Source organism: Cygnus olor, chromosome 11, assembly GCF_009769625.2.
Source record: "Cygnus olor isolate bCygOlo1 chromosome 11, bCygOlo1.pri.v2, whole genome shotgun sequence".
In the NCBI taxonomy this organism is placed as follows: domain Eukaryota; kingdom Metazoa; phylum Chordata; class Aves; order Anseriformes; family Anatidae; genus Cygnus; species Cygnus olor.
The window spans coordinates 7,648,726-7,675,243 of record NC_049179.1 but is presented as its reverse complement, the minus strand read 5'-3'; the positions used below and the strand labels follow the sequence as shown (position 1 = coordinate 7,675,243).

At 40.0% G+C, this 26,518-nt stretch overlaps 1 protein-coding gene across 5 annotated transcripts in view; it reads left to right on the top strand.

Moving 5' to 3' along the window:
- DAPK2 (death associated protein kinase 2) overlaps positions 1 to 21,764 on the top strand; it is a 55,352-nt gene extending 33,588 nt beyond the window's left edge. Inside the window, exons 4-12 of one of the 5 annotated variants that reach the window (XM_040569424.1) lie at positions 4,108 to 4,246; positions 7,178 to 7,307; positions 8,354 to 8,402; positions 9,061 to 9,087; positions 11,161 to 11,313; positions 12,699 to 12,744; positions 17,085 to 17,174; positions 17,354 to 17,434; positions 18,007 to 21,764. In XM_040569424.1, the coding sequence (XP_040425358.1) occupies positions 4,108 to 4,246; positions 7,178 to 7,307; positions 8,354 to 8,402; positions 9,061 to 9,087; positions 11,161 to 11,313; positions 12,699 to 12,744; positions 17,085 to 17,174; positions 17,354 to 17,434; positions 18,007 to 18,081 (790 nt within the window). In that variant the 3' untranslated portion in view covers positions 18,082 to 21,764. The other 4 variants (XM_040569425.1, XM_040569422.1, XM_040569421.1 and 1 more) reach the window with 4 other exon arrangements.
- Positions 21,765 to 26,518: the final 4,754 nt, after the last annotated feature.

The window sequence follows — 26,518 nt, the reverse complement described above, 5'->3', positions numbered from 1 at the left end:
CCAGCAGCTTCTCTGCCTGGGATGAGGGAACACAGGCTTGTACTGCATAACCTGTGCATGTCCCTGCCTGGAAGAATAAACGCACATCCCAGAGAAGCTGAAGGTGAGGTCAGGAATCATCTTAAAGTCTTGGCTAAGGAGCCTTTGCTTAGCTGGAGTGTGACCTTGCATTTCAGGGAGTCACCTTTGGTTCTTTTGTCTATATTTAATCTCACTGACTGTAAGGAAGTGAGAAAACCTGACTAATAGGTGTTCACAATGTAGAGAAATGCTAGTTATTAAAATCTGAAACAGTATCAGAATTGTCAATCTCTTTCCCAGTCAATTGTTGAGTAAAAACTAGCCATGATAAAAATTATTTCACTTTTTAAAGAAATGAGAATGGAGGAGGCACCAAGTGACTGGGTCTCCTTATACCCAAACTTAGACTGTTGAAATGAATTTGGATGAAACTTGGAATTTGACTTGTTGCCGTTCTGGATGTTTCATTGTAGAGGATCAGGTCTGTAGTAGAAGTGAGTGTGCACAGGTAATCATCCAGAGCTATGTCCAAAGCATTTTCTGTACAGTTCATAGCGTGTGCTGTTGAAAGGGAAGTAAATTATTTTACTGCATGAGCAAATATATTTCTGTGTTTTTGTGGCTTGGCTTTCTGAATCACCCGATAACTGAGAGCCAGGAGAAACCTGAATACATGCAAACCAGAGGCCAGAATTGTGTACTTATACTCATCAGAGCCAGGAATGGAAGTAGCTCTTCTAACAAATGGAGCTTTGTTGGTCACGGTGTACGATTGTGGCTTATGGGGAGGAAATTTGGCATGTAATGAAAGAAGAAAAACACCAATTTAAGCCCTTCTGATCTATGTCCTGCTCTTTGTGGAGTCAGTATCACCTAGTTTACAAAGCCCTGAGTTTTAGAGGAGCTGTGAAGAAGGGGACATACCCTTTATTTGTCAGTTCATGGCCCTGAAATAAAGCTGTGGACAGGGAGGAGACACTCTGAGGTGGTCTACTTACTGCGATGTTTAGATACTTAGTAGATGGTGCAGTTTTTCTGTGTGTATGAGGAAGGAAATACAGAGACACCGTAGCTGAAGTTACATAGATCATTCGCTCCCCAGGGCACTGCCCTGACCTTGTGTATGGAATCCAAACAATGAAGTTTTGATCCCTGAGTGAGACGAAGTAACCAGTAGCTTTCCAGGGGAGTCAGCATTTAAGCTGGGGAGCGTTCCTGGAGATTAATGTGACTGCTGGCAGATGGCATATGAGTGATGATGAACATACGCTAATTTTTAAGTATATGTCTATAGCTAAATGTTGATCTGTCACTGGAAGTCTCTGCTTTAGAAGACAGAAAAGAATCTTGTTTTTTTTTATTTTTTGAAAGACTGGCAGCTACTTTGTGTTGAAACAACCTCCCATTTCATGAATTTCTACTTTTTCCTGTCCTCACATGGACTGACATGATTTGTGTGTCTTATTGTTAAGCTGTAGCTTATTGCACTTTTGGAGGGCTGAGTGCAATGGAGCTTAGACCTGATCAAGGCCACTGCATTCAGCTGCTGTACACAAATTGAGGATGATAACTGCTAATAAAGACAACTGAATTCTCTCCATAAGCAGATGATTTCTACTCCTGCCACACTGATATCAGAGTCTTATACTCCCTGCAATTTATCAAAAGAAACATGTCAGCACCTGGCCAAGTAATCTTATGACAAGCTACAGTGGACTTTAGCTTCAAAAGAATGTTCCCAGTATTCCTGCTGAATTGAAGAAGCTGTCCAGGTGTTTAAATCAGGCTTTGGCTTAACTTCTCTCCCGATTCGGACTGTGCTGGCACAGACAAGAGTATCTTCCCTTTATATGGGGATGATTCTACAGTTGCTGTTTCTTCTGTTGTGGAGCAGAAGAGCATTGTCAAGTTCACTGCTGTTACATGCACCTTGGCAGGTCCACAGTTTGCCCTTTCATGTGCACGTTGTTCGGGGTATGCCTTTTTATGACCTTGCTGCTCTTTGTTTCATGGGCCCTGCCGTGAGGCTGCTTTGCCTTCTTACTCGTAGTCCTGATTAAAGAGCCTGCCATGAGGAACTGTCACCAAGGAGCCTTCACAGAAAGAGACAGAGGGAGTAGTGTGCCTGCACGGTTAAATTCCAGAAGATTACAAGAAAGTATCCCAGTGCAGCTTGCTTCCTGGTGACAGGGCCAGAGCGCCTGCCGGAGGTGATTGCTGAAGTGTAGTTTGAATAGCAGTCATCAAGGAAATGGGACTTGCCTGCTCTTTGTATACAGATTTCACTGAGAGATTAGCAGATTTTACTTACGGATTTCTTTAATGACATGTCAGCTAGCTCTAATCATTTTTTAGCTTACTAACAAAGGCCCCTAAACCTACTACCATTCGGAACACCATGTTCTCTGGCTCCTGAAATGCACAGAGTAAAACAAAAACCGTCCAGCAAGGTTGATGGTAGTGCTTGACACCCTTGGTATGTGTCACCTAAAAAAAAAAAAAAAAAAAAGCAGAGACCAGATGAGAGTCTCGTGGGCTGAATAGCTGACAGCCAGAGACAGCAGTTGTACTGTATTCCTGGGTCATTTATTTTTGTTTGGTAGCCATTAAGTAGTAAAGATTAAAACATCAAGTGACCTCTGCAGGTCAAGTCTCCTGCCTCATGTTGTGTAGAAAGTTTCTGACAACGTAGGAGCTGTGAAAAAATGTCCATTAATCGATACACAATTCATCAGGTGCTGTGTAAATCTCTGCCTTGTAACAGCACCCACAGCAACATGGAAACTAAGAAATCAGCTCAAGGTCTGTGGAATTTGACACAGGGTTCTTGTTTGCAGTTCACCTCTCTGCAGTTTTGGAGCTGTTCACAACAGTTGCTCTGAAAGAGGCAAAGTAGGGAATCAACAGCTTGTCACCACCAGTGTTGTAAAGGACCCCAGGGTCAGAGGAAACTGCCTAAAAATCCTCTGCAGTGCACAGGCAATGTAATCTAACTTATCTGGAAGTCACAGCACTTAGTTAACTCAGACCATTTGAACCTCCCTGTTCTTTTACTGGTATTTCATCAGACAACAGGGCCAAAAGCTTGTTTTCCAAATTGACTGTTGGATCACTCAAGTCTTGTGCTTGGATTCTTAATGGTGAGCACAGGTAGGTGGGACATCTCAGCCCATTGAACCATTTTGTTAAACCCAGTTAAACCATTTTGTGTGCATCTCCAACAGTAAAATTGAATGAGAATAAATTTATAGTATCAATAACAGTGTGAGCTGGAAACAATAAATGTGAGTGTAATTATGAATAACAATTGCAAATAACGCCCAATTCAGTATCTAGATAATGCTGTTTCATTATATATGGAAAAACAGCACTGGAACTCTCAATACAGGACATGAAAATAGAAGACTTATGTACTAAATACATATGGAATATATTTCATTTTTGGTGTGAAAACTCATAGTAACTGGTAGCACTTCCTTGATTTGAGAAAACAAATTTTAGGTACCTTCCAAGTGGCTGAAATCTACTTTGTTTTAAAAAAATTCAGCACAAAATAAATGCTTTCCGGTCAGTTGTATCTGTCAGGCCAGAATCTGTATTGGCTGTTCTGGAAAGATCTGTTGGCAGATCTCATTGCCTTGTGTTACTGATGGCAACTGATAAGAGAAGTAATTCAACAGTTGTTGACTATTACAACTTGCTCTTTCCTGTCTTGTCCTGAGTGAAAATGTTGAAAAAAGGCAGTTGAAGTCATTAACAGCAAAGCCTACGTACTGAAGCGTGTGTATGTCCGTAGATTTATCAGAAAATGCACCCCTTTTTGGTCCTTCAGGATGCTTGATGAATTAAACCTTGCAGCATCTATGAATTCGAGAAAGATAATCCTTAATTTAGAGGGGAGGAAGCTGGAGCCAAAAGGAGGTTTTGTCATTCCTGGGACCACAACACAAAGCGCCCTAGATTGTCTGTAAGGGTGGCCTTTTTGTAACTGCATAGAGGTTTTTTACTTCAGTTTTCTGTGCTTATACTCATTTTATGTCCTACAATGCAGTAGATAACGGGAAGTTTTTGTGGTGCATTTTGTAGCGTGTCTGGTGGAGAACTTTTCGACTTCCTAGCACAGAAGGAGTCTTTGAGTGAAGAGGAAGCAACCAGATTCATCAAGCAGATTTTGGATGGTGTGAACTACCTTCACTCTAAGAAAATAGCTCACTTTGATTTAAAGGTAAAGATGCTGATTTAGAGTTAACATTACTGCTGTTTTTAATGACTGACTGTAATTTGTACAATTTGATGTACACCTGTATCTGATAACATGCCTAAAATAACACGCCCACTATGTCTAGAATAACATGAGGAGTATGAGTCGTTCGGTGCAGTCTGGTTAACAGGGAGACTTCTTGCTTTCTTAACCACTTAGGGCCTTCGAAGTACACCACACAGAGGCCTCTACCTGCCGTGTCAGGTGACATGCATAGCTTTGGTCCTGGCCTAATCAATACAGAAGAGACTCTCTCTCCTTTTGATTGTGCCCTGCCTAGGTGGGCATGCTTATCTGAAGCTAGAAGTCTGTCATCCTTGGAGATTAAACCCTTGAGACTAGAATAAAGTGCTTTCTCGGTTGCAGACCCACAGCTATAGAACTGGCTCCTCAAACATTGCTGCTTCCAGAAGTACGGTCAAAATACACTTCCTCCATAGGAGAAGATAGAATGAAAACAGGAAATAAAGGGAACTCTTTTTTAAAAGAGTCCTTCAGGAAAATGGAGGAAACTTTACTGCTACATTACATGTTCCTTGTCCTGACTTTAAATCCAGGTTAGTGTAGTGCTAATTACTGCACTGATGTGTGTGCTATAGACAGATTCCTCCTAGAATCTCAAGACATATATGCTGATTCCTTGTGCTAAATGTATGCCTAAGGCTGTCTCTGTCTTAAAGTTCTTGATATCCTGAGTCAGTGTTCATGGCATTTATGCAGTCTTTGTGACTGCTGAAAATTACATCTAGCCTAACAGACAAGTTAGCAAACTACCATAGAAATCTTCACTTCAGGAGGCATGTAAAAAAGCATTTGAGATGTATGAAGCTATAAAGGGATGTACACTTCATTTTGGAATTGCTATGTGAATCCAGAAGCCAAAGACTGAAGGTTTTCACATTGTATCAGGAAACAGCATAATACCTAGTGGTATGAAATTATTGACCTAGTGATATGAAATTATTTTGTTAATATAGGTATGATTTTTTCTATACTGATCTCTAGCAACTAATTTGATATTTAATACCAGTGATATCAGGCGGTCAATATAGATGTTACAAGAAATGCAAAATAGAAATGAGAAAGGATAAGTAGAGAATCATTTCACTGACAGAAAATATCAAATGACCTAATAAAACATATTCATAGAATAACTCTCCTGGGACTGTTTTTGGAGATTCACTAGCACTAAATGAGACACATATTTTAAGGCAGTGATCTGATTAGATGGAAGATAATGCATATTTACCTCATCACTTGACAGGGCTCCAATGATTGCAGTGGAGCTGCAGAGTCTCACGCTACCTAAGGAATAAAACAGTCCAGGAGGTAGTGACTGTGACTTTTTGCCATTTCAGTTTGTTCTGTGCGCTCCAAACAAGCTTACATCCTGTACCGGCAGTGAACACATGTGCCCTAGATCCATGGAATAAGACCGGACTTGTTAGCCAGAGGCTAAAATATGCTTGGTCCAATGGCTATGACATTAAATTATTCATATGCTTTCTTTCCCAGTGCAGCTCTGAATGAATGTGCGCATTACCAGGAGATGTTAGGATCTGTTTTGAAAAGGCCAGGCAGCTGTCAGCAGTGAATCAAATTGTCTCACTGTCGCTCTTGAGCTTATGATTAAGTTATGAAGAATTAATGCATTGAAGCTCTTCATCAGACATAAATTGAAACCACAGTTAGTTCTGAAACCTGTGATACAGGGGGTGGCAGGGAGTAACTAAGGCTGAGAAATTTAGTTGGGGAAAAAAAAAAAAGAAATCCATTGCATCTTGGGAAGAGTAAGGAATCAAAATCTATATTTTAGAAAAAGCTAGCTCTAATTTCAAAGTTGTTCTAGCTTTGGTTCAGTGATTTGCCCTACAAATCTGTAAGAAATGCTACGTGTTCTTTTAATGGCTTGCTGTTATACATGAACTAGGACCTCTAATCCCAATGCTTGCCACTTTCAGAACTATTCATATAGCAAATCCTGGATCTTTCTGGGTCTTCTTGTTGCAGGTATGAACTTAGTGCCACAGAAAAGAGTATTTTCCCTCCCTACGTAGGTTCAGATGTGTCTAGAATTTCTTAAAAACCACTTGCAAAGGCATTGTCCAGTGGGTTCTGGTTCAGTAGGAGCAGCTGGACAGAAATACTGAAGTTTCTCAGTGTAAATTCCCGTAACGGTTCTGCCTAAATGCTTCCAGCCAAATTTCTCAGTTGTGCAGCTCTCCTTCAGGGTCAAGCAAGAGTGCTCTGTCCCAGCTTTGGGTGGCTACACAGTTTCGGCTACCTGCTAACTGTTACATCTCCACTGGTGGTTGTAACTGAGGTAAATCCATGGGGTTCAGGGTATGGCATCTTCCAAGGGGGCCTTGCAGGCCAAGGATATATTTTATAATCTAAGAGGGGACAAGACATACCATGCTCTCACTTCATGTTGTATCACTGTGCTGCTGGGACAATGACCTACTGACATATTTTATCAGATGAGTGAACTAAATACAGTAGTGTGGAAAAACTTCTGTCTCACTGAAAACAAGGATATGTTTACATCCTGGCAACAGCCAGCATAAGGAAAAGCTTGGAAGTGCTAGTGGGAAGGTGAGAGAAAGGAAGATTTTGTCTGAGATGAGAATACAGACTGTAAAAGGAGGAAGGTATTACTTTTATCAGTTTCGTTTCGCCATTGTGAAGTTCTGGTCCATTTGTTGATGTCAAATTTCACAAGTTGTCATCTCTTTATCAAAAGAGTGAATTGTATATGGGTAGGCACAGGTATGCATTTCTTGTTCTATGGTGGTGTGTATGTGAAGGAAAAAAACATTTGAGAACTCTTAAGTGTAGATCTGCTACTTTCCCAAGATGATATAATAACTAACATCTATCTTTTGTTATTTTTAGCCTGAAAACATTATGCTTCTAGACAAAAATATCCCTATTCCACACATCAAACTCATTGACTTTGGTCTGGCTCACAAAATAGAAGACGGAGTTGAATTTAAAAACATTTTTGGAACTCCAGAATTTGTAGGTGAGTGACCAGTTGCTTTGTCTTGAATTGCAAGTCCTGAGTAAGTTGTTGACGTCATTTTGAAGTTAAGAATCAATGAGTAGAAGTAGTTTTCATATTGTTTGTATCAAGCTGACCTAAATCTGGAGATTTACTTTAGTTTTCTGGAATAGGCAAAAGGCGCTTTCATTCGATGTGCTACCCCCGTGAGAGTGGGATGTTGCCAAATAAATATTTAGAGACAAAAATTCAGGATTGAGGTTGTGAAACACTGCAAAACAAATTATCATTTTCTACTTGTTGCCTGGGGCAAGTAAGCTATCTCTGTTAGATACACAATTACACAGATTTCTTCATGATTTCTTACTAGATAAAATTACTTCCCTTATATTTTCCCACCTGATTTTCTTTTTGTAGCTTCCTGATCGTAATTCTAATTTGTCTCTCTCCTTTCTTTTGGTTTTGTTTGGAGGTTCTGCAGGTTGTGCTGGGAAGGGGAGAGACCTGTAATTCATATTCCAGTTAAGCACAATTGTTGCTTGACCTGAGATCATTTCAGTGCTGTTATAGACTCCTGTTTTCATCTCAGTACCTTGCCTTTTCTCCTGCACGCAGTCTTACATGGGGATGATTTCTAATAAGGAAATATTTTTATAAAGATAACAGGTTTTCACATGGCTAGCAGTGTACTCTAGCCTGTAATTTTAATCTCTTCCACAAGAGCTACTTCTGATTAACCATAAGAAGCTAGCTTAAATGACACCAGTTAAATGTCGTTCTGAAAACAAAACAAAGCTCAGATTTTTAAGGAAAGTGGTATCCTTTTGAGGTGAAATAATTTGCTATTGAAGGCATGATTTACACTGTAACTAGCATATGGTATCTGCCTGACCCTTACTGAGTTGCCGTATACTTCAGGTTACTCAGTATGATGTCTTCTGGACATTTGTGAACTTGAATTCCTATCAGAACTATCGAAGTATAACCAGTGTATCCTATAACTACCTTTCCTTTTTGCTCTCACCTTCCCTTTCCACCCACATTCTTGTTTTAAATATCTTTTACAGCTCCAGAAATAGTAAATTATGAGCCACTGGGACTAGCTGCAGATATGTGGTAAGTTCTTAACTTCTTTTCCAGGTTGCTCTACTAGTAATTTTTCCCAATTTGTTTTGAAGACAATCCATTCTACTGCAAACAGAACAAAACGTAGTTCCTAGCTCATTGTTCCGTCTTTCAATTTTTATGGATCCTTTTTAATAAAAAAGATGAGCATTTAACTTCTGCAAAATTACATTGGAAAATTTTAATAATGGCAGTTAGAGAGTTAACAGGTTGACACTGTCCACTGCAATGGAGCAATCTTAAAAGAAAACATGTTCTTGCAGTGCCTGTGACAGCTTTATTTATAAGAGCACTGCATGCAGAGAAGACCTGCGTACTAATCTGATCTGCTGAGAAGGCAGTCAAAAGAAGTCACCCCGAACAAAACATCCTTGCTTATGTTTCTTTTTAGTTCTGGTGTGTACTGTAGTAAATTCTACTACAGTAAAACATTACTGTAATAAATATAATCAACATTAATATTGATGTTTCAGTGAAAATGTGAATTTTACATTGTTCTTTTTTTTTAAAGAGAGATAGTAGCAGTTATCTAAGACAATGATGGCCTTCCTGCCTGCATAGCAGCAACTATTGACATCTTGGTATTGTGTACATTGAAAAAGATACAGATCATACAGAAACCCTGCAATTAATCTCCTTTGTTTTACAGGAGCATAGGAGTCATCACCTACATACTGTAAGTACAACAATAGATTAATTCCTGTAAATGTGTTCCTAAAGCATTATTGCACTAGTATGAAAGAGCTTTTCCCTTCAGTCAAGCAAGAAAGGAGCTGCACACACAGGACGGACAGTCTAAAGGGAAATGTTATCCTGAAGCCTTTTCAAATTTAAAATAAAAAAAAGGTAAAAGAAATTAGGAAGGTCATTATGAGCAGATGGAGAACAAATGGCTCTGGCATTGCTAGGCATTTAAGCTTCTTATGAGATCTCATTAGAACAAAATGATGTAGAGGATGGAAAAACATTGTTTGGCCATAGAATGGTTGAGTTACTAGTGTGCAGAAAGAGTAGAAATAGAAAATGTAATAGCAGCATTTGCAAGCTGAGTTATTTCTGGTGAAAACAGGGAAGTTTGAATAGATAGGGGTACTGGTTAAGCCAAAGCTCAGGTTAAAAGGTTTAAAATTGTCCCAGACACTTGCTTTTTATCAGCATTCTGTCTGCAGTGACATGTGTACTTGACAGGACATGGAATTTGATAAACTGCTTTTTATGTGTCTTCACGAATGATGAGGAGAAAACTTTGGACTTGAACAAAAGCAGTTTGGAATACTTACTGTGTGATTACAGGGACGCACAAGTGCCTAGAAGCTCTCAAGAGTTTTTTTCCATTGCATTAAGAGTTCTGGAGGGAGAATACTGAAGTGAATGGGTCTGTGCTCTATCCAGTAGTCAATCAGTTTTATCCAGTTGGCTAGTTATGATTGCCATAGTAATTAAGTTTGAAATTTACCTCCCTACAAAAGATCAGAAAAAAAGAATGTGCTTTTTGTGACAGGAGGAGTCAACTTCTGTGATATGCCAGATAACAGAAATTAGTATGCCTTTAACTAGTGTTACCTGTTAATGTTAAAGCTTTTTGTTCTGAAGAATTCTGAATAAATGGGAGTGTGTTTAATGATACTGCGTACTTTAGAAAATATGGCAGCAATCAAATGGATGCCATCATCAGGGGTAGAGGTCAAAATGCACGCAAGTCCTCAGTTCAGTAACTGGTGGAGCGATTCACTGAGTTGTAAATGCAAAGCCTTTATCACTGAGGTCTGCTGTTAGGTGTTCACAGGCACTGAGTCAGGATATGTCAAAAGTCACTAGGTGTTAGGATTTGAGAATCCTTCCATTTTACAGACCTCAAAACTAAGTCCTAAAGAGGAAAAAATTGTCGGAGAAGCATGGAACATCAAAGATCACTCTGACACTCGGATTTTATGGAGCAAAGGTAAATAGTTATCAAAGACAAAAGTCATCAGTCACAGTTGAGAGAGAGAGAGGCAAAGTAAGCAAATCAAGATGAAAGTATTTTCTGTCTAAATAAAGACTGCTGAATTCCATTTTATTGCAATGTTGTCTCTGTTATATCCATGCAGTTGGAAGAGAGAGCCAACAACGAAATCTTGCATTGTTTGGAAATGGTTGGATTCTATTGCAACCTAGGTCCCCTTGTGGATTCCTTTTAATGAGCAGTGTGCCCACACCTGTCCTGTGGAGTTGGCCTCCAGGCAAGGCCACGCACCTGATTTCTGGTCATACGTTGTATTGTGGTTCCAACTGAGAAACATCTGGCTGAACCTACTGCGCAGAGAACTTGTCAGTGGCTTTGAAGGCAGAAAATTGCAGGCAGGGTTTTTCCTGCCTGAAAAAAAAATCACTATAAATACAACTTCATCTGCTTGACTTGATGGAAGTTTCTGCCTGGTGTAGTGTTTGTGAGGTTCAGAGGGACAGAGACTCTCCTTAGCTGAAGCTTTTTTTCTACTTTCACTAGCAATGACTTAAATGAGACTCAGAATGGGAGAATCTCTGCATTTCTGTCTGAGCACACAGTGCTGTTCTAGAGAATTTCAGGATGACTCAGAACCACAAATGTAGCAAACCAAAGCTGGACCTGTCATTTCCCAAGTGGCATGGCTGCTACAACACAGAGATCCACAAATGTCCCGAATGTACATTACACAGCCACTGTCATTGAATTAGAGGACCCCTGCTGTTTATTTTTCCAATTGGTTCTTCTTTCTGGCTTACCTAGGCTTAGCGGTGCATCGCCTTTCCTTGGAGAAACTAAGCAAGAAACGCTTGCTAACATCACAGCTGTGAATTATGAATTTGATGAAGAATTTTTCAGCAATACCAGTGACCTGGCAAAAGATTTTATTCAGAAACTCCTGGTGAAAGATACACGGTAAGTGAAAATTCAGAAACATCCACCCCTCTCTTAGAGAAACTTGGTGAAATAGCTTGCAGAGTAATCTGCAAAGCTTTCCCTGCAATGTGTTTCTTGCTATTTAAGAGCAAGACAGCAGGCAAAGTTCTGCTGCTGTGCCTATAGTGAATTACTGCAGCTAGAAACCCTAACAAAAGGGACCAAAATCTCCTTGGTTAAATTTCAATTTCAGGACTGCATTCTCTCCCGGGTCAAACTGGTACAACTGTGTGTAGGTGAAGGACTGAAAATGGTGTGCAAGATCTTTAGTTCTAGGTAATTACCACTCCAATATTTCAGTCTATTATGAACTACTTGCAAGGAGATAACATGATCCCATGATACATCCTCAGAGGTTCAAGGACAGAAGAATCGCTACACATGCTCCTACAGAAATTGTTCTTTAAGTCTCTGTGCATCTGCTACAGTCACCTAGAGTGTGTGTGATAGTTTTGTTCCTAGTTGTATTCCCAGTCATTGGGAACCCTAGACTTTAGTTCATTTCTTTCTTTTAATAAACTGCATGTAGAAGTAGCATCTCATTCCCTTAACCCTGTTTGTCCCAGAGGGAAGTCAGGCCACTTGCAGTTCTTTTTAATGGCTTCATTAGGAGAGAAGAACAATATTAAAAAGGGGCAATCTGTTGTGTCAAGACTTCTGCAAATCCTCAGCCTTTAGTATTAGAGTAGGTAGGGTTTGAGAGGTTTGCAAAGGTCTAGCAACCTCCTTATAAGCAAGGGAAAGTCAGGAATATTGGTATCGGTCACATGTCCAGAGGCAGTCCTTGTGCAATGCTGTGATTCTGCCTTTGATGTTCAGTGGTGATAGGGTGCTGTTCACTGAACTGCCATGATGCAGGAATGAATGATCATGTTTGATTAGGTTTGAAGTATTTCTCTCAGAAATGATATTTTCAGGAAACAGCAGCTACAGGAGTGATGTAATATTATGCTCTACCGGATGCTTTCAATATAATTAATGATGTGTACCGTGATGTGGTCATACTAAAGGTGCATAGAAAGAATTTATTCTCTAAGCATGTAGGTTGAATATAAGTAATGTTTTGTCACTTTTCATAGGAGGGTACAGAAAAGTACAGATAGATGTTGGTCAAGTAGGAATTAAAGTTATGTGGAGTGAGGACAGCTCCTTACTGAAACTTAGAATATTTACCAGTCTACACACAAACCAGATGCCATGTGGAAAAACATAACCCAGAAATTTGATTATTAGTCCTGGAATTATCTTGATGTGTGCTTTATTGGTTATATAAAGCCCAGGAGAAGGTCAACGGACTTGTATGCAAGGTATTTCTTATTTAAATCTGTATTTTTTGTTTCTTTTCTGTTTTTTTGTTCTTTTAGGAAACGGCTTACCATTCAGGAAGCTCTATCTCATCCATGGATAACGGTAAGAGAGAATAAAAAGACAGATCTTTTTTTTTTTTTTTCTTCCTGTGAGCAAAGCAGAAACAATGTTCTCTCTCTTATTGATGTGATAAATGGAAATCTGACCTCTAAGTCATTAGAGGTGGTACGCATCTCAAAGAGATGCACTGGAAAGAAGCTGTTTGGATCTGACTAAATCTTAGGATTTCTGCAAACCTTAATCATGAACTTTTATTATCATAGCTTTCAAAAAGAGGGAGACAGACAAAGCTTTGATGTTTGTTGCACATAGTGTCCTACATTAGACTGTGCTTTGCATTTCTCCATCCTTCTTTATTTGCATGGATATACACTGCATCTTGGGTTTAGTGCTTTCTTGAGTTGAGAGTTGACCGTAACCAATGTGAAAATATAACTTCCCCTGGAATATAACTGCTTGCACCATGTGTGTTGATTTGCTTACGTTCGTGTTTGTATGTATTTTTTTCATCATAAATGTTGCTTGTTTGTGGATAAATCTTTTATTGAAAATACATTTGGCTAATCTCAGCATGACTAATGATGTTTGAAATCCATTTTTTGCTCTGCATTGTATGAAGCATTAAGTGGAGTGTTTTCAGGATTGTTGTTCTTCCTTTTACAAATATTGATGTTTTTGAGACTGATTTAAAAAAAAAAATTAACAAGAAAATAAACTGGGGCCCTGGTACTTACACTTACTGCATTGGAACGAATGCACAATGCTCATCACACTAGCTTTTTTTTTCTCCCTTTTAATCAAATGCATGAAGGAAAATCTGTGGGAGCAAAGAATCTCCCAAAATTGTGGAATTCAGGCTGCATCCTTTGTGTAGAGTTTGAATTACTGCACTGGCTTGTAAATGTTCAGTAATACTGCTTCCTCTATCTGAAGACTCACCAGCTGAAGGAAGAAACAAAAGTCGAAGAAAACAAGAAGGTTGAGAACACACAGCTGAAGACAAAACGGCTGAGAGAGTACACCATAAAATGCCATTCGAGTATGCCTCCCAACAATACCTACATCAACTTTGAACGCTTTGCGCGGGTAGTGGAAGACATTTCACTTATGGAACGAAATTTCAGCACTTTGGCTGCATCCCATGATTCTTTGCAGGAGGATATTGATGCTCTGGTTTCCATTTATAATGAGAAAGAAACCTGGTATAAAGAAGAGAACGAAAGTGTGAGGCACAAGCTCTCTCAACTGAAGTATGAATACCGTAAAATTGAATCCCTGAAGAGGCATCTACAAGACGATATCAAGACTGTAGGTGCTAGTCTCAAAGGCATAACTGGGAAATATGCTGATCTGCAGAGTCAGTATGAATCTCTCAGTCAAGAACTTTCCGAAGATCTTAAGTGGATACAGGATTTAATGAGTAGTTTTCAACCAGAAAATGGAAATGAAGCCTGTGTGAATGGAAACTTTGACTCTGTTTTCAGCAAAGATATTAATGAATCACTAATGGACCTGTTAAACAGATCTTGTTGTGAAGAATTCCTCGCAGGGTTAAATCTTGATGTAGCAGAATCAAATCAGTAATGTTGCAGGTCGGATTAGATGCGGGCTTTGCTGCCTCTCTCTATGTACAGCAGTTAAAAAAAAAAAAAAAATCAGTTCATAATCTCTACACAAAAACATCACCTAGAACTGAAATAGAAATTCTGATGTATTGCACAAGCTGCAAAACCATAAATACCAGTACTAAAGTTTGTAGCGTAGAAGTTATTTTCCGATGTTTGGTGTCTGAACTTACAGGAGGTAGATTATCATTGCGGTATGGACCACATCTAACCCTGTGGCCTTTTGCACTGCTTATAGTTTATGGTTCCTTAAGTGTACCAAGTAACGAATGTGGAAAAGCGAGTAGTTCAGCCTGTACTTACTAAAGGCCAGGTGCCTGGAAACCAATAAAGAATTTGTGGTAGCATCTTTGGCTGGATGAAGGAAATAGTCATGTAGACCTGCTGTGGGCAGAACAGAAGGGAGAAATATTTGCAAAGGTTAAATCTGTGCTGCAGCACAAAGTAAATGATGTAGTAATTTAACATTTAGTATTGTGGGAATTCGCTGTGGAATGTCTGCTGATGAAGAACGGTTAAGATTTTTTTTTTAAGGCCTGTTATTCAGGTTGGGATCTTTTACTGTGAAAAGATATTAGATAATGATTAATCCTTCAGGTTAAAATTCAGATAAATTTCCTGTCCCGTACCAAAGAGATTCATTTGAAAGACAGAGCTGGGAATTTAATGAACTGATCAAATTACTGTGTATGTAATTTTGCAGTGCAAATATTAATGTGAGTGATAATAAGCATAGACATCTGATTTGCTTTCTACAGTAATGCTGATGTCACTTAGCTACAATTGATTTGAGACTAGTGTTCTTGCTATGATGCTTTTTCTTAAGTTTTAGAAAGTAAAAGAAAAGTTGGCCCAAACTTGAATCCTGCCCTGCTGTCTTGTATTTCAAAGAAGTCACTTGATTATGCAATATAATGTTCACAGATGTACCTCTCATTTTTGGACAATAAATTGTTCGTTACGTAGGATGCAATTCTTCCTTAATGATGTAGTTAGTGACTGAAAAAGAGATGTTGGGCTTCTGCATACTGGGAAGGTTTACAGGCTAGGTTCTGCAGCTAGTTTGCAGCCCCTTTGTTTAGCTGCATGAATTTGCTGTGAGGTGACTGTTACACAGCTACAAGAATTAGAGGGGTAGTAGCCAAGCATCCCTGCGTCAAAACTGAGGTCCTTTTTTTTTTTTTTTTTATTAAGGAAGAGAGTTTTTATCTTTAAAAATCACTTACAGCCCAGTGAGGGTTGATATCTTCAGAGAAGACTCGCAAGAAAGAGTCTGCCTACCCTCAGCTGTAATCTCACGTCATCTGTTCATGTAGATTTTCTTTATGAACAAATGCCCTGGCATGATGAGAAAGAACATGAAATGAGGCCACTCTGTTCCCAAGTGTGATTGGCTGAGGTTAATATTTCTGTGATTCAGTCCTTGAGGCTCGTGCTCACAGAGCCGAAGGAGGTAACTAACATACTGCTTTTACAAAGGTATTCTAATGATTGAGAAAATGACAGGGTCATTGCTTTGCAGGCTACTTAGAAACTGATAGGTAGTTATTAACAGTCAGGAGTAGTGTAAAGTGGGCTATTTTGATTTGCTGATGGCTGTACTGCCAAAAGGTCACTCAGAAATTTTTCATGATGATTACACAGCTGACATTTAGCCAGTGACATTTTTTCCACTTCGAATTGATTTCTGCTTAAGGTTTTTGTTGTACCATGCTAGCCACTTGCAGCACGAGGAAATGATATTTAGTGTTTATATGCCCCAGTTCTACAGTGCACAAATGGTGTATACATCTAGATGCGAAGGAGATCTAGCCCACAACTCAGCATTTGTACAAATCAGAACTGTACCCACAGCATTTGAGGAGATAAGTGACGTTTCTTGTCTCATGAACATCCTTACTTTGCTTGAAAGAATGTTTAATCCTCACTGATGTGTTTTTCATTCTCCTTTAGTACTCTTTCTTTGGTTGTCTGCTTTGGTTGCATTCTAGTCCAGTTCAGTACAAATATTTCTGAGTTGTCCACCTCCTGCATAAGCAAATTCCAGATGAGCTGAAATGGTTGTCACTCCGTAATCTTTGAAGGGTTGTCTCCCAGCCTTTTTCTTTCACTTTTACCAGATCTAGTACTGAGCTTTTATTATGTCATTCCCAGTCGAATACAGGTGTCTGGTCTATGCATACGTTGATGTGGATTTGGAGTTCAAAAGTACTTCATTTTCAGAAGAGCCGTGTAAGGATCTGCAGAATATCTGTTCTTTAACTCCGGGTTGGCATCCCAAAATTTTAAGCATGTGTCTGAATTCTGATGTATATGCTCTTTTTTTCTTTTTTTCCCCATTATTAGATATTATAATTCTTTTCTCATTTATTTACTGCCAGGGTATCGGTGTCTCTGCTCTCATTTTGGGTATGGTTAAAGGACAGAGTCTGAATTTTCTTCAAATATACTGTAGCATATATCCTGCTAACTAATATTCAATTACAGCTAACCTTTTCCCATTTTATTGTGATGTTTTCAGCAAAACATGCTGGAGTGAGTTTGATGAAGTGCTGCTAAGGTGATGAAGGGATTGGAGCATCTCATAAATGGGGAGAGGCTGAGAGAGGTGGGATTGTTCAGTATCAAAAGGAGAAGGCTTGGTGGGGAACTTAGTCTATAAAAACACCTGGTCAACAGGAGTACAGAAAACTAAGCTATGCTGTCCTTATGCACCAAAGGAAGCTGAACAATAAAATTGCCATCTTTATCTTCCAGCCAGTGGACAAGCAGCAAGCTTTGGTACGGCGAGAATCTGTTGTTAACTTGGAAAACTTCAAAAGGCAATATGCCAGAAGGCGATGGAAGGTATGACAGCAAGCTTTTAATCCTCCTTGTGTAAGGCTTCTTGCACCTGATAGGGATCAGAGGGCAAGACAGAGCTTGTAAATGTAACATTGTAAGATCTGTTAGAAAAATGAAATTTCTTTGGATGTGTCTGCAGTGCATCAGTGTTGTCAAATTCTCGTTCTTCCCTTTCTTCATAGCTTTCTTACAGCATTGTCTCATTGTGCAACCACTTATCTCGTTCGCTGGTGAAAAAGGTCCTAATACAGGATGGAAGTTTGGTAGGTATATTTTTCAAAGAGGAAGAAGAGGAGGATATTTTAATATGAATTGAATTTTACTATGCTTGCATGGATGCACAGGCCAATAGGATGGGCATGGTTTTGAGTGGGAAACCAGAAAAGACCATGGCATCCTTTGTGCACTGTTAATGCCCCTGTAGTTGCGTTGTTATGACAGAAATGTTGGACAAAGAGAAATGGTGACTCTGCATAGCCTATAGGTGCTTGCCACATTTATCCTATAAAGGAGCAGCACGGAGGCTGCAGATTATGTCCCATATACCATATGACAGCAATACCATGGTGACAACTATTTCATATACCAGAGCAGTAACTGTCCTGTCTGACTGAGCAATGAGTGGTTGTGGGGAGTCTGCACAGCTATTCTTGTGACCAGCTGTGTGATGGAGGGTGGTGGACCCGTCACTGCATGTGACCTGGAATGAAACTCTGGGATATTTCTGTTATCTCTACTCTTCTCTATAAATGATACGCTAATAGTATCAGAGTATCATATTTAGCAGTGTGGTATTTCATTTATGTGACTGAAACAATGTGCCTTTTTATTTCAGAGAAACTGTGAAAGTGACAGTGAGGATCTTCAGCAAAGAAAAGCCACTCTTCAGAGGAGAAGCAGCATATCCTAGTGTCATTAGAATTCCACGGGCAGGGAACAGAGGAAAGTTTCATCCTTGCTGAAAAAGCAATCCTGACAGCAGACCTTAACTTTAGTCTGAATCCTTGTTATGATGCTTCCCACTTCTCAAACAACACCAACAACTGGATAATGTTGTTGAACATCTACTGAGCATTTTAGAATATTGTGGGGATGCAGATTTCCAGGGATATGCTGCAGCACAGGCACCACATTTTTGCTTTTGTATGTTGGGCTTTTTGGGATACTTCAGTCTATTTGTGATATCAACTGCACTCAGGATGTGGGGTTTCTACTGATATTCTTTTACTGCAGAATAATTCACATTTTGCACAATGACTAAGTCTATGTGCATTATTTCAGTCAGGGAATTTGTTACTGAGTCTTAAAGAAAATTTTATATGATTTTTATATTTGCTTATAGCATATCTGATAGCAGATATCTGACAGGTGTTATTGGCTGTGTGCAGTACTCACTCTGCTATTGCTGTCATTGAGGAGAAAATCATAGTGCCATTATAACCTTGATTTCATCAACCTAGCAGTAAACAGTTCTCTATTCCAATAAGAATTGTGCTGTGGCTGTCATCTGTGGCTGGTGAATAGAAGACTAACACAGCTGCCATTGATCAGTTGAGTACAACTGATTCTTGCCACTGAGAGGATGAGATGTGTCAGGGCATTTTTTGTATGTGGAAAGATTAAAAATAAATAAATAAATAAATAAATCTGTAGAGGCTTAGAGGTTGTCATGTACCCAAATAAAACATTTTTACAGAGTGATGGGGGGATGCCTCACAAAACAGGGCACTTAAAAAAGCCGAAGTATGTATTAAAAAAGAGTCTTTAGTCTTTATTAGATTTTTTTATTTTTTATTTTACTTTGTCAGCAAATTGGAGATTCATTAACACCTATTTACATAGGTGCCATTCAAATGTAACCCAAACTGCACACACCTGTATTTTATTCAAGGAGGTTGTATTGAAAATTGAGTAAACTAGCACTTTAAGATAACTCCTTTGTGCTAGGAAGTTGTATCAGTCTAACTATCAATCTATATAATATAAACCAGTGTTGTTCAATTGGTACAAAAAATGCACATAGACAAGGCTATTTTTCGTATTGAATATACTGGTTGTTAAAAAATTCATATTTATTTTGCCATTTAATAAATTAAAAATCACAAAGCAAACCTACTAGAAAGAGGAATAGATTGACAGGGAAAATGATTTTGTTTGGCTTTATGGTGATCACTTCCAGCTTCAGGTTTTAGAGCTGAAGGTGTGAACTAGGTTTTGAAAACTGGGATTAGGTTAATTTTGCCTGTAATCCAGTTTCTGAGAAAGAAAAATGTGCTACTTTTATTTATACTTTTCTATCCTTTCTTAGGCAAAGGCTAAAATGCAGTTGACAAGAAAGTATTTCTGTGAAAGGAAGGAAACGTACAAGAAGCATTGCAGAAGAGAGGCAGAAAGTATAAGTTGAGTGAAGAATAATAACTTAAATTGAAGGAAGTGGGGAGGGAGCAAAAGCAGTGGGGAAGCAAGTGGGTAAAAGAAGTCGTGTAGGGAGCAGAAGTGAACCTGGACTGGGAACGTTGAAGGAAGGGCAAGAGAAAGCAGGTATAGAAAATGTGAAAGCAGAAGAATGAATGTTTTGGCAAATATGACACTGCATTTTGATACTATTGCTTTCATTTTCTTTTATTTCATCTCTTGTGTTGCCATGGCCTGTGATATGTGTCTGGACAAGTGGTAAGGAGAGAGAGCATGCATTTCCCATTTGATTGAAAGGTGTTCTCTTAGCTTTCTGTTTAATTTTTAACGTAGAATACTAGTGAAACCCAGAGAATGGTAGATATTGCACAAGTATTACAATATCAGGCTAAGGTTTCTAGGTTAGTTAATCGTTCATTTGTATTAGCTAATTTGTATTAAAACAGGAAACTGCCTCTGCTTGTTAGGGTTTTAGTTCAAATCTGCTCCTTGGGCTAGCAATGTTGGAAAGGGAGTTGGCTTGTTTTGTTTTTGTTTTGGTCCCCCAAGTGAAGATGAGGTCATTTTGGTCAACCAGGGAAAGTTAGAACTGTGCAGCTACAGATTCTTTGGCCATCTATTTATTTTTTTCCTAATAGTTTTAGTTGTTCTAGTAAGCCTTACCTCACCACAGCCAGCTGGATACTAGAAGTTTGAGATGGATCCTTGGCCAGCCTGGCGTTGTTCTAAACTCCATTTCAAATCAAGGATGGTGTGGCAATTTAACACCAGTGCTCTCATGCCTTTTCCTCTTCTCTTACCAAATTTTGAGGGGCTCTTCCCACAAAGAACCAGGTAAGTTTGAGTCCAGCCTTTCCAGCTCCAAAGCTGAGAGGTGTGATGTTTTAAGTGACTATTTTATCACTTCATCAAACTGGGGCTATATTGGTAGTTCACTCGGCTGACCCGTACCCTAGATTGAGCACTAGGAGATTTATTAAACAATACAGGGGGAAGGAAGGGGGCACAGTGAGTTCGTTTGTATGTCTGTTTCTTTTTTTTTTTTTCTCCAAACTCATTTAATTCTGCTTTGATCAGTAAAGCTCTGAGATACTTGTCAGTGAAGCCAACCCCTTTCAGCCAGACCAAGTATGGTGGCAGCCACTTGTGCCATGTTCCAGCGTGGCCATGCAAGGAGCACTGGGTTTGGATTGTGCAGCAACGTTAACTGTAGAACAACGTTCCTGCCATTTTTTTTCTCTTTGCTTGCTTTCAACACAGTTCTCTTCTACTACGATGCTAAATAAGCTTTCAAGTAGTTAATAATTGTTTTTTTTATTTAAGTCACTAAATGTTTATTTCGGCATGTAGGTAATCTGACCCTGTATTCCTGTCTGTTAAACTCTTGGCCATATGTGCTAAAAGCTGTTCTGAACTGCCTGTGCACTGTTAGCAGAGCTTTTGGGGTTGTGGGATTCTTCCCACCTTCTGAAATCCCGCCCTCTGCTCCCTTTTCATCTGAGGCGTTTGGACATACATTGCTGGACATTGAGTTCTTTTGCACTGTGAAGCAGTATCACAGGGACCAATTAAATAATGTGTTTGACTTCTGTGTAGTTTATTACATTGTAATGGACAGAGACGGACAACCTTTCTCATCAGTGGCACAATCCTGATGAAAACCAAGGTTTTCATGAGTTATATACAGTCTTGTTAAAGGTTTTAAATGCTCTCACTGTTGTTCAGAGTATTTTTGGAATGGAATAGGCTCTATACTTGTTGCCATATTCATACTTTAATTAATATTGTGGAAATTACCCTGTCACAATTTGAGCTTTACTTGTTTTTATCATTCATCCTGTAGAAGTTGATAACAGATCTTTGTTATATTGTTCACCTAGCTGATTTTGTATGTATCTTATAAATGTATTTTGTATATCTATTAACAAGAAAAAAAAAGAAAATGAACAATTGATTATTCTTAAATGCACTGTGCTGTGTTTGGCCATGACGAACCTGGAGAGAGATGGAAGCCTGAAACAACGGAACTGTTTTATTTAAATAAGTTATGACTTCTTATTGTATGTTACTGATGTTTTTTAAATCCCTATGCCTATGTTTTTATTAAGAGAAACGGTAACGTGTATGTGCCTGGAGTAGCGCAGGCCGTCGGAAGCAATAAAGCCGATTTGTTCAGAACGCCGCGCGGCGCCTCCCGCCTTTCTGTCAGGGCGCGAGCGCGGCGCTGCCCCCGTTCCCGCCTTTTCCCCGGAGCCTCTTCCCGCCGCTGCCGTGCACCCCGCGCGCCCGCTGCTGCACCGGCCGCGTTCCCGCCTGCGGCGGCGATGCGAAGGGCGGTGGCGCGAAGGCAGCGGCGGGTCCGGGACGCTCCCCTTACGGCGGCGGCAGGTGGGTGTCCCTATGCCCTGCCCGCCCGCCCGCGGGGCTGGGCGGTCGAGGAGAAAGCCGGGGCGGGGTGGTGGGAAGCGGGCTCGGGGCCGTGGCTGGAGCCGTTGGGGCGCTGAGGAGGAAACGGAGGTGCTGCCGTGAGGCGCCCTCCGCGTGCAGGGCGCGTGCTGCCCGCCTCGCGCCGCCCCGGCGCTGAGGAGAGCTTGGCGGGACCGAGCCGCGGCCGTTACCGCCTGAGGCGCCGGGGGCTGCGGGAGCCGCCCGCAGACAAAAGGCCCCTTCGGGACGGGACGGCGCCTCGGCAGCAGCCCGGCGGAGAGGGCGAGCAGCCGCGGCTTGCTGCTGGACCGCCGTGGATGGGGCCCCCTCGGCAAGACCTCTGCGCCCTGCTGCCTCCAGGAGCCAGGTGAGGCCGGATCCTCCTGCCCCCGAGGGTGTCGTACGCTGCTTTGGTGCCAGCTGTGCTCTGTGCTGCCTGGTTTTATTCACAGCGTGCCTGGTAAGTGACTATCGTGATAAAAGGTGCTGTTCCTGTCTATGTCTCCGTGTAGGTTAGGAAAGCTCCTTAAATATGAGTATGTGGCAGAGAGAAAAAGGCTAAATACATGTTTAGCAGTGGTAAATGGTCAAAAACTCAAGAAGCTTTTTATTTTTACCTGTTTTCCATATGATGACTCTGAGTTGTCTGACATTCTCCAAACTTTTTACTTAAAGGTCTTTTTTGCCTTCACATAAACCTTTAACTACATTAACTTTAGGGCCTGACTATAAGGTAGTGTGTGTGCTTCAGTGAGGAGTTAGAAGTTGGGGTGGATGAGATGCACCTTACAGCTGGGCAGGGATGGCAGGGGACCATCACCTGGGGAAGATCACGAGCCTGACGAGATGAGATTACAGCAGGACTCAGCAGCTGGGATGGAAAATCTGGAGTGCTCGTGGGGGATGGCCAAAGCTGTGCTGCAGCTGGGGCAATCAGGTGGGTTGTTGAGGCTTGGAGGCAGAAGTCTGGTCCAGAAGCAATGGCAGGTTGTTCATTGCACACAGCTGAAGCAGCTCTGTACCTTCGGTTTGAGTGGTGCTTGTAAGGAAGGCAAAGTTTCAATGCCCCCTAGAAGGGTATGCCATGTATGCGATGTTTAAGAGGAAGCAGCTGACAAGGTTGCATAGCTGTACATTTCTTTGCATATTACAGCCAGTGAAGGCTGCTAATAGGCAACTATCAGATGCGTACTCTTCTGAGGCTCTGGTGGATGTTAAAATTTCTTCTCCTGCTTCTGCAAAATCTAGCCTGGAAGAACTGAGTGATAGAACTCGTCACTCAGAACAACACTGTCTTCTGACAGGAGGCCTCCAGCTATAGGGTTTTCAGTTCAACCAGGTAATGGGTCTGACTGTGTATGAGGGAATTCTTTAGGCTCCAAAAGAGTAGCTAAAGACAGGTATTGCTGAATGGTCCCCAGCAGGATTTGGGCTATGTTCCTGACTCTAATTTTTTGGAGGTGCAGAGAAAGGTGTTCCCAGGGAACATCTGTGAAAAGAATTAGACTGCAGTGGAAGAATTGGTGAAAAATCCACCTCTGAGGCTGGGGCAAACAAACTTTCCTTAAGAAGTTGTCTTATATGGGATCAAAAAGCACCTTCCAAAACAGGTAGTTGATTGTTTACGTCTCCTACTTCAAAATAAAACGAGCTTAGGGAGGCTTTCTTGGAAAACTGATAGAATACATGGCCTTAAATGACTGTATATCAATCTGATTCTGCTTCACTCTGCTTGTGAGTAATACAGATGGTACCAACTCAAGTAAATACGTATCATATAGCAGTACGTGTCACGCTGCATGCTATACCTGTACAAAAACCTGATAGTGAATTTTAAGAGTGAATCTTTCTCTACTGGCTTTCAGCATCTTAAATGAATAATGATAAAGCAGTGCAGTAGTTAACAAAACTTTAATTTTCTGTTGTATTGTGTGTGTGCGGGAGGAGTGTTGGTTTACAAAATTGCCTAATTATTACCAAGAGGCAGCTTAAAATATTCTTTTAGAGTCATGTTTTCTTTGTACCTGATATAATATCGGTGTTTTTCTTGGTCTACCTTTAAGTTAATTAAGCCTACATAAGATGATGTGCATTAATGAGGACACGTATATCAATGCTTAGGGCTATAACATGCCAAACAACAGAAGATCTGCAGTATGCAGTCATTCTGGCACTGTGCTGAAGAAAGAGCACCTGATCAAAAATAAGATCAACAAAAATAGCGGCTCTTTATGTTAAATGTGCATCTAAAACTCAGGTCCAGGGAAGGCAGGCACTGTGACTGTCCAGAATTGTGGTTGTGGAGAGGGAGTCTTTGCTGACCATGGAAAAAGCCTGAGAAGTACATGAGATACATGAGTGATTTGCTCTAATTTAAAAGTAATTTCTTAGAAAATGAATATGGTCATGTAGGGATTGGTCTGAGTAAGTAATTAGTGGTGATTAAAAAATAATAATATATCAGTGTGATTAGGAACAAAACAGCTCTTTCATAGGAAAATAAGAGACTGAATCTCAAAGCCTTCAATTATAGAAACAATGAACCTAATTTCGTATTGGGGTATGGGAAGGACTAGTTCACATAGACACGATTGTGAAAGCCTCTTTCAAATATGTTGTGCATTTAAGTTCTTGAAAACCTATTCTGGTAGTTTCTTTGGTGAAAAGTTCAGGCTTTAGATCTAATTCTGGTATAAACTTGGTGGATTCCATATTCTTTACAATTGTTTTATCTGCATTTGGAAACACTAAACAGGACTGTATAGCAGCAAGCCAAGACTCTTGAGAGGTGATAGATAAATGAATGCTGGCCAGCCAGCACGATGGGAATGACTTAGATATTTCTGAATTTGAATGGCTTTCAACTTGCTGGAACAAGTTTATTAGCCGTTTTTTTTTTTAATTTTTTGTCTTCTAAATGTAGTGCTAGAATAGCAGAGTAGGAGGCAGAAAGCCCTAAGAAGGTTAATTGTGTACAGCTGAAATCCATGTCCTAGATTAATGTTTTTGGGGTTGTCACTTTGTTGTAGCCTTCGTCATTTTTTTCCTAATGCCAAGTCTGGTAAAACTGAATTGCCCACAATGCATTTTGCATCAGTTACAGATGATGAGATGCTTGTTAGGTTCTGTAACTTTAGTTCCTGCAATAGATGTCAGCAAATAAATGGAAAATTAACTTTTGAGTACTATGTACACCTTGATTCAGTTGCCACCTTTGCGTAAAATGGGAATAAGTGCTTCTAGACTGGAGTTCCCTCTTTATGCTGATAGTGTTTTATAATCGTACAGCAATTTACATGTTTTTAAAGGACTGCATAAGAGTTAAGTTAGAGGAAAATTCAGTCTGTTACACATCTCTGAATAGAAGAGGGATAATGGTCTGACTTAGGTTTATTGAAAGGTTTTTTGTTATCACAATCTTCATGTTAGTACAACTCAGTGTGTGCATTTGGGTATATTGAATGGTCTGCATCTGTAAGAAGATGTGACTGAGTGCTCTGCTTGCTTACACTTGTATGCTTGCGGATGTATGACCAAAAGAGAAGTGGTTTTAGTCTTTGTGTAATGCACAATATTAGAAAAGGCCCTCGTGAATTGCTCATAAAATTCAAAGCCAGTATCAGTAGGTGAGTCCTAATTTTCTGAAGGTGTCAGCAAAGGTTTTGTTTAGAATGTTTGTTTTTGAATTCTCAAAATCATTGCTTTTGTAGTGGTTCCTAACACCAGGAGAAACTTACTCCAAAATTTCAAGCTTCCTTTCTGCTTGGGAATCAAAATATGTGAAATGCTTATTCTGAAGGAAAAAGTGAGTGAAAATAAGATTAGGAGCAATTAGTCTCACACTGTGTATGCACAGGTGCTCATTTTATTACAGTGAAAGCTAAACTACCTGTTTCTCAAGTGTGACATTGTATTGATACTTCTGCATTGTCCTTGGGCAAAACACATGAAACTTGCTCTAATTCTTCAGGATATAGGATAAAATTTCTCAGAAGAAATGGAAATTGTTATGAAACAGAGCAAAACAAGCTTTCAGCACTCCCATGGGATGCTTAGAATCGGTTTAAGAGTCAGTTTTCCATGTTGAATGAACATAAATGTTGCCAGTCCAAAGAAAGGTTATGTTGTTGCCTTAGTGCCACTGTAACTGGATGAATCAGAGGTTTGTCTCCTTACCCACGTTTCTTTCTGATGACTACAGGAACTGCTGTATGCTGTGTTGAAATAGTCTGCTATTTAAACTTTTCTTAGGTATTGCACATCACGCCAGGTGTGTGTGGTTTGCACCCGACTACATGCTAATCCCCAAGTACCTGGGAAGTGACACAATGTTTACTTTTGATTTTTGCTCAGTAAAAATGTAAATAGGTCTCTGATCTCAAGGGCAGTTATTTCAGAGTAAGTGGACAGCTACAAAATGTTAATCAAGATCTGACCAAATGCTAATGATCAGTGGAACACAGATAAAACATAATGAAAATGAGTCTGGTCTTCCCATGCCTTAC